Source organism: Lingula anatina, chromosome 7 (genome assembly GCF_051362555.1).
Source record: "Lingula anatina isolate TDL-2025a chromosome 7, LinAna3.0, whole genome shotgun sequence".
NCBI classification, from domain to species: domain Eukaryota; kingdom Metazoa; phylum Brachiopoda; class Lingulata; order Lingulida; family Lingulidae; genus Lingula; species Lingula anatina.
In genome coordinates, this window is record NC_141773.1 from 2028830 (window position 1) to 2037517 (window position 8688).

Below are 8688 nucleotides of genomic sequence, written 5' to 3' on the forward strand. Positions count from 1 at the left end.
AGATTTCAAGATTAGCATGTTCTGCTAAACTGCATGGGGTTTAGAGTAGGCAAACTAAACACTTTGTACAGGCGGTCGCTATTACAACCAGTCAAACAAGGTTCAATTGTTTAGATTTCATTTGGCTGGACTCTTCAATTTTGCACGCTTCATTTATCCGACACAAATGCTTGGATTTTTTAAGAAGCATTCAGGAAATTTGCCAAAATATACTCAAAGCAAATTAGTTAAAGAAAGAATTTTGGATACAACCATAATGAAAATAATACTGTTACCCATGGTGTGGGCAGAAGTGTGTTGAATAATTATCAAAAAAGCCATTAAATTTGAATCTTTTTTGGCTGTTTGTCACATAACACATGCTTCTTAGTATCACATATCCTTAAGATCCTGTCACCAGTGTACATCTGTTTCTCTGTCAGTGAGTTCTCAATGTTCAGTGATTTGAAGTAGATGTGTATATGGTCTTTTTTCACATGGTTTGGAATTTTTGTGAATAAATTAATTTTAAATCTACATATGATGTTAGACCTGGACTGGAGTTGCTGCAGTTTAATGTTGAAATTCAAGTTGAAGTTGTTTTTTAATTGGCATATCTGATTGGTCAAAAGAGCAGGCAGCTATCAGAAGTGCCCAATCAGATCTTTTGTAATAACTTGCTAAGAATTCCGGCAAGACAAGCTTTAAAGGTAAGAGACACTTAGTCTCTAGGCATGACATAGCAAATTATGAAATTTGAAATGTTAGATTTTATGCAACACTAACAGAATGGAGCAGCTGCATAGGAAAATACACTGCAGAGTGATATTCTTCACATGCATCGGAATGTTTGATGGCTATTTTATTCAGTATTTATTTATTTATAAACAATCCCAAACCCTTATAATTTTGCACCATTTTAATGACTGCCTGTGCCAAAATTAGTTTGCATGTGATTATGCTACCTTCCTATGTGACTTATAACCTTTGTTATAGGTTAATCAATTGTATTTAAGATGGATGATAGATGGTTTAGAATTTATTCTTGTTATATTTGTAGAGTGCAAAAAGTATTTTTAGACACTTTCTTTGAATATACTAGAAAAGGTCATGAGTTTAGTCAGATGTTTTAGAATGTCAAATCCATTTATGGTTGGTTTGTTCAGAAATAGTTGTGTTCAGGGCATTATTTTTTGTCAGAATATCGCGAGTTTTGTAATCAATTAGCTTAGTGACTTACGTGGGACATGTTAAGCTGCATTATGAATTTATTTCTGTTTGTTTGATTATTTATTAGAAATTTTTTATTGTTGATCATCAAGACAGAGTTCTGCCTGATGATGGTAGTTAATTTTGGATGGGGCATACCAGATTGTAAAAAATTGAGAAACAATTAGGGGTGGCTTGAAGACTTTGGGCATACGAGGAAAGATCCTGAAAATGAGATTCATGTAGTTTCGACAATTTATTCCCTTTGCCTTATTTGGAAATGAGAATTGTTTTGAAAACAATTTATCTTGTGATTGATCTGTCTGAAGAAAACTTTGTTAAAGCAAGAAAAGGGAGGAGGAGTTGTATAAGTTTCTTAATTGTCATATTAGGTTTACTCATTATTGCATGGCTTTCCCATTAACAGTAAAGTAGACAGAGTTACCATAACACCCCCCTCCCCCCCCCCCCCAAAAAAAAAAGGTGACAAAAGAAAAAAAGAAATCGTAAATTGAACTCAAGAATACCACCTGTACTAATAATAGTAATATACCTACATTAAAAAAAACAGTCGTTAGACTGGGAATGTTTTTAACAGATCATGGGTCTTTTGTGTGTTATCAGGAAAGTCATTATTATATTTTGTGAATGGGATTGTCTTTTTGTTCACATTTTGACCCATGGCATAACTAAATCTTACCACTTGAAGGAAAATTGCAAAAACTTTTAAGATTGTGAACTTTCTTATCTTGGCACTTGATAACACAAGTAGATCCGATTTCCAGTCTAAAATATCCCTGCCTAAACAGGCCCTTGTAGTATTATAAAATACTGTGCATGATTGCTTTGTCATTTAATTCCATTGATGTTATCATTCAGTTTGACCAGGTCCAAGCTATGGTCAGTTAACAGTTTGTGGACAGTTGTACTAAAGAATGACTATTACGTGTGTGGAACATTACTATTTATGAAGTGTTGTTCAGTGCATGAAGTGGCTATGATGTATACCTGGGGAAAAGTGTGTGAGGATGTCTGACATTCAGTTGATATTAAGCAAAAGGTTACCATGGAGTCCATGCCGAGTCCTTCTTTTATATCCCCACTTGGCCTTTCTTGATCCCGATTTTGCTGAAAGTAAAGTTTAGTACAAAATAGTGATTTATTGTAATCTCTGTATTTTTTTTTTTTTTTTTTTTTTTTTGTTTTAAAATTAATTGTGATGCTACATCTTCATTGTGTATATCTGCTCCTGTTCCCCCATCCACCCAACCCACCCACCCCCATCCCTACTCCCCCCCCCCCCAAAAAAAATCCAAAAATACATGAAAAAATTTTGAAATGTATTAATTGTATGAGTGCATGTAGGCTGATTGGATATCTAATCTTAAACATAAAATCAAACAATATTGTTTAATATTTCAGCTCAAAGGCCAAATGTTAATGGCAGCTGGTCTCCTTGGAAGCCTTGGTCGGAATGCAATGCTGAATGCAATGGCGGAATTCAACGACGAGAACGCTCATGCACAAACCCTCCTCCTAGTGGTAATGGGAAAGATTGTGTTGGTTTGCCAATAGAGACACGAGAGTGCAATACACATTCTTGCAAAGGTACTTTTTGGTTACTATCAACAAAGGATGTTATATATACCTGCTTTTCATTGATTAATTGATTGTTTAGTTGATTGATTGTTTATAGGTGAAATTGTGCAGTCTGAAGAAATGTGCACATGTAATATATTTGAAGTACAGCATTACACTTATAACATATTTAACATAATCAATATGTAAGGTTAAATTTATTAGTCCAAGATGTTAAAAAAGATGATTTATGGCACAATGCGGGTGTGTATGATTGGGTGTTGTTTTTTTTTTATTTGTGAATGTATTCTAAATTATCACGATAAAAATTGCCACAATATTATAATGCTTCATTAATCCTGCAAAACTGCACCTCTTGCTAAGCAGCTCCCTCTATCTTCTATATTTCCAGGCTCTTGGTCTTGCTGGTCCGATTTTAGTGCATGTAGTGTCACATGTGGAAGAGGTCGGCGGTTTCGCATGCGCACATGTAGTAGTAGTGTCGCTGGAAAAACATACACTATCCCATGCGCGGGCAGTGATAAAGAGGAAGAGGCATGTGAAATGCCTGCATGCGGTACCGTGCTGCGTATGTATAATATACTGTTATATATTAAATATTTATGTGCGTGTGTGTGTGTGTGTAATAATGAAATATATTTTGCGTTTAAATTAGGAATGTCTAAAATAGAATAAGTTTGAAATGCATGATAGGTAGACTTACAATATATTTATCATAAAGGTATTATTATCTGTTACAATCTTGTGTATATATGTCATATGATGATAACTTGATACATTTTTTTTACAGAAGAAGATGGCTGGGAGATGTGGACGGCATGGGGCCCATGTACATCAGATCAAAAACAAGTCAGGCGGCGTACTTGTACATTGGTTCTCGGGTGCGAGGGCCCAGAGGAAGAAACCAGGATGTGTAATGAAATACGTAAGTATATATTAAACGTGGTGCAGAACTGAGTGTCATCATAATGAGTAGTACCTGTAAATTTATATATCACACTCTTAGCAGTTTGTAACTATTATTGCAGATGGATGTAAACATTTTTTTTTTCAATTTTTAGAAAGTCATTTAAAATGAAGAAACTGAACTTAAATTTCTAAAACTTTATTTAAGAATATTATAGATACATGTTTTTTCAAATGAAATTATAAATACATACAAAAGATGCCAGCCTTCGTTGCTTCAATTTTCATTTTTTTTTAGGTCTGCTTTCATCTCCAAGCATTGATCATTTAGCTTAAATGTTATTTTCATTATCTCTAATTTGTACTTAATCGATTTGATTTTAGCCAACATGGCGGCAGTTATGGGTGGACAGGAGAATGGAATCCAAGTCGTCCATGTTGTTGTCGTTGCTCTGTCTGCATTCCTTTTGGGTGGAGTTATTAGCATTGGGCTTTTCCTGTATATTCGACATTTCCGAAGAAGCAAAGAGGAAATAAAGCAGAACAAGCAAAATAAAATGCTTTATGACAGCAAGCCTCACTTACATCCCTTCCCATCATTCCCATCAAACATGGATGTCACACAACAAAACGGGAACAATCCTCGATATTACAGCACAGGATCGCTGACTTTAAATAATAAAGATAAAATGACAGTTAAAGAGGCCACACTAAAAAGAACATCTCTCATGAGAACTAATTTGTCTTTAACAGACCAGGAGTTATAGCAAAGGCCCTGCTGTTGAAGTGACCCATAGGTGTCACTTTTACACATGACAAGCTGGTGTCAGGATTTCGACCCAGTACTTACAGAAAACCTATGCAGCAGCTGAAAATTGAAATACTGTGATGATGCACTGAGGTTACAGTAATGTAAGCAGTGGAAAGCAGTATTGCTTTGTATATAAGTATATCGAAGATTTTTCTTCCAAACATTACATATGAGAACAATGGATTGTGTTGTAGTGATGCACTGATTCCAGAACTCTGATGTATACTCACTTTGCCCCTGGATACAAGGTGACTGTATTGGAAATGGAGGGAGGCCATATTTCAGTTGCAATTTGCCCACAGTGACAAATAACTAATGTTGCAACAATTGGTGCTTTTTGTTTAAAAAAATGATGCAGAGTTACAGATATGGGTAACAGACAACCATACTTCCTCAATGATTCAACAAATTGTACTCTAGTGAGATGATGACCACAGAGGGAAAAAAAAAGAAGAGTGAAGAAAATATCTGGAGTTTTCTTTCTCAGTTTTGCTACCTGTTGATTGTAAAATGGATGAAAAATGATCAAATCTAGTTTTTGACCAAAAACCTAGTGGCCATTTTTAACATTATCATAGTATTAATGGGGAACAGAAAGATGGACTGTAACTTACAGATACTGAAGAGATTGATGAGAATGGGGCTTTGAAGAAGATGGCCGTCCACATTATAAACAGTATACGTAACCTGGCACTTATGTAGTGACATCTTGTGATATTACTCAAGTAATATTAGTTTGATAGTTTATGAATAATCTAATATTGGTGTCCCATTAACTCTCTTAATTTCTGATATTCTGTAACATTGTTTTGATGCTGTCGTGGATATTTTTTAAAGATGTGGGTTTCGAAGCCAATAATTGTTGAAGAGATGATTAAGATGCATAAGTAGACTGTAGAAATGTGAGGAAGAAATTTGAGATATTCCTTGAAGGGGAAATTTGAGGTATTCCTTGAAGGGGAAATTTGAGATATTCCCTGTCGTCATAATGGTGCTGGGATAATGAGTTTCTGAGAACAGATGCATTTAGATGTAGATAGGATGAAATGTTTTCCGTGTCTAAACATCCTAATTGAAGGATAGACTATTAGTTGAAGCATTTTTCAAATGTTAATTCTCGTATACTATGGCAGAGATTCTCCGTAATTACCGTGTTTTCTATCAGCAGCACAGAGAGAAAGGAAAACCCGTTCAATGAAGAATTCCACCACTTCATTCAGTATTACTCATATTAAAGTGTCCTACTGTTGTAAGTGACAGTTTCTATAAAACAAAGGTGTTTGTTATGATAACAAAATTATTTGCGGCCATGCAACATTGGTTAACTAATTTTACTAAATTTTATCTTGATTTATTTATTATAATTATTTTTATTTTATTTGTATTTTTTTATATTATATGAGTTGTTAAAATATCTGAATTACTTTTATTTGTATTGATATGGAATTTCTACTTGTGAATAAGTACAAAGAACAGAGGTACATAGATTTGGTTGTACTAGTAGCAGATGGCCACAGTTCTTTAATTATTATTCTGACATAATTATTTATCATTTGCTGTGTTGGGTCCAATTCCAGACTTATCCTGCCTTCACACAAATTCAACATTAGGCTTGAAATACAGTCCTATTTATGTCACCAGGTTTCTTTATTACAGAAAAAACACTGTTAACACTCTAGTCTCTAAATTCCTGAATCAAGGGATTTAATCATCTGATAATTGGGATCATTCAAGTTCGCTGAAAGTCTAAGACGTAAAATCATGCCTGGGATTTTGAGGAGAAAGTGGTCGTAACTCGGTAGATTTGCCAATGCAGTGTGGTAATGGAGGGCAAAAAAATTTTTTCTGGTCGTTTTCTCTAATGCATTGCTGAATTACAACACAAATACACCATGTTTGCATGTTGCTGTTGTATTGCTTACTTTTACTTTTACACGTGCAGATATATGATGTCAACCAGTGATGACAGTCTCATTTTAGAATGTCTCGGATGATTGCCATTCAAGTTTCATGCATTTTTGTCTTACTTTTACACTGCCCAAACCTCTTCGTTTGTAAATTCAACTGACTTTAAATTCTGAACCTACCAGTGGACTTTCTCTAGTTGTTTAATTGACAACTGATCTCCTTAAGACCTTCTTAGCATTATGTTCATGTATTATTGATTTTTGCAAGTCAGTGACATATGATAAAGGACATGATTGTTATTTGTTGAAGGCATTTTTTTAAACTTAAAAATGTAGATCCTGAGTATAGCAGTTTTTTTGTTGGTTGTACAGTAAACAATTACATGATTATGGAGATGCAGTTAATAACAATTGTTATGACTGCTATATAAGTGGGGTCTCTTAAAATCAGTGGAAATGCCTACATTAATGAGAACCCTTAATGTTATCAACTGTGAACAATACCAGAATTTGACTTCAGAATTCACCTGTGCCAATAAAATTTGTTTCACGTTAAGTTTTCCATTTTGAACTGACGACTGTGGTGGCCTCTTTTGTATACTGATGGGTTTACTGTATTAATGTGATTTGCTGCTATGAAGCTGAATTCTGAGGCAGATGAAGGCTTGTTGTGCAATGTGTTATTTTCATTAACATATCATGCAGGTAATAGTAAAGTCTGCCAATATGAACTCAATTACACAACGAAAATAAGGAACCTATTATTTTCTCTTTTTGTGCAAAGCAAAAAGTCATATACTTAATGTCACATATCTTGTACATATGTATATAGTTGCCTTCATATCATCACAGCATATAGAAGACGTACTTTTGTACACTTTTACATATGAATATAACATAAAACACGCATGTCTTTATTTTTTTAGTGATTGTCAAGAAAGGATCTAGGAACTAGGCAATATTGGGCCTCTTACTTTTTATGTTGTCACTGAACTCGTATAGCCTGACACTGCCTGCCATTTATAATGGCCACAGTTGTAGATGTAGGTTTGTGATTTGAGCTTGAAGACTAAGGGCTTATCCCAATGAAAACTATTGTTCTATGTATATCTTCACCACCTCTTTGCATTGAATATAATACAGAAAAGCTGATGATTATACGAGTACTTTGGATACAAAAGGTGGTGTGTTAACCTGATTGCATTTAGCAAGAGTCCACTTGGAGTTAGATCGATGGACATAGAATGATAGTTACATTGGGAATGAACCCTATGACAAATATGATCAGTTGAGGTTAAGACAGCCATTAACATGGTAGACTATGGGATAAAACATTCAAATACCAATTTATTGAGAGCCCTTCATTGTTATATATGTGCGTTTCTGTATAATGTGTCTTAATTAAAAACAAAATGTGCATGTATTACCAGCATGTTGCTTTGGTTTGTAGTATATATGTAAAGAAGATAGTAGTATTGCATAAGGAATGCTGTCATGTTGGCAAGCTCTTTGTCAGAGAATGTCTTTTTTAATGAAGTGATAATGTGTAGCAATTGAAGACAAGTTTTGGTTTAAATCCAGTCGTCTGTTCTTGCTTAGTCTTCCTTAAGTTAAGGCATTTTTAAACTGAATTGAAAAATATTTTCAGATGATAAGATGTTTAGCTGTTTTTCAATTCGGTACACTTTTTGAGATTCCAGTTAATGTGCATTTAAGATTTCAGAGTGCTATTTATACATTCTATTCATTTTTTCTCTGGATAATGTTTTCATGCTATCGATGTAATTGATTAGGCAATTTCTTACGAGGAAAGGTTTGTTCACGTATTTGGCCATATTTCATGTGTTATAATCAAGTTTTATGGAATCATGGTTGAAATTATATCTCATCAGTGTTACGTCTTCCAGAAGTTAGGAAAGAATTCACTTTTTTATGCTGAAGTATCGACTCTAGATACGGACGTACCCAGCGTTTTTCCTATATTGTATGTACTCTAAGGAGTAAAACATTTTGTCTTTTGAAATAAAGATGCTTATTATTGAAAACAAAATACATGATATACTTTGGGTTTTATGATTTCAGTAAGCCGTCTTATCTACCTTCCTTCATGGCAACAGTTTTTCTTTTTGAGCACGTGATCTGAACACGTGATAAGCTATGTAGTCCCTTATGAAAAAAGAAAAATTGTCTGCGAAATGAACAGAGGACTTGGGCGCGACTTCGATAAAGCCATGACAACATTACTTGCCCTTAAAATTAGGCGTTCGTGCTCACAAA

The 8688-nt window shown here is 34.3% G+C and overlaps 1 protein-coding gene across 4 annotated transcripts in view; it reads left to right on the forward strand.

Moving 5' to 3' along the window:
- Positions 1–8463, forward strand: part of LOC106177845 (semaphorin-5B) — a 74443-nt gene extending 65980 nt beyond the window's left edge. For 3 of the 4 annotated variants that reach the window (XM_087016820.1, XM_087016819.1, XM_087016821.1), the window contains 4 exons: positions 2611–2796; positions 3179–3355; positions 3578–3712; positions 4078–8463. In XM_087016820.1, the coding sequence (XP_086872946.1) occupies positions 2611–2796; positions 3179–3355; positions 3578–3712; positions 4078–4460 (881 nt within the window). In that variant the 3' untranslated portion in view covers positions 4461–8463. The remainder of the gene's footprint in view (positions 1–2610; positions 2797–3178; positions 3356–3577; positions 3713–4077) is intronic. The other variant, XM_087016822.1, reaches the window with a different exon arrangement.
- The last annotated feature ends 225 nt before the right edge of the window (positions 8464–8688 follow it).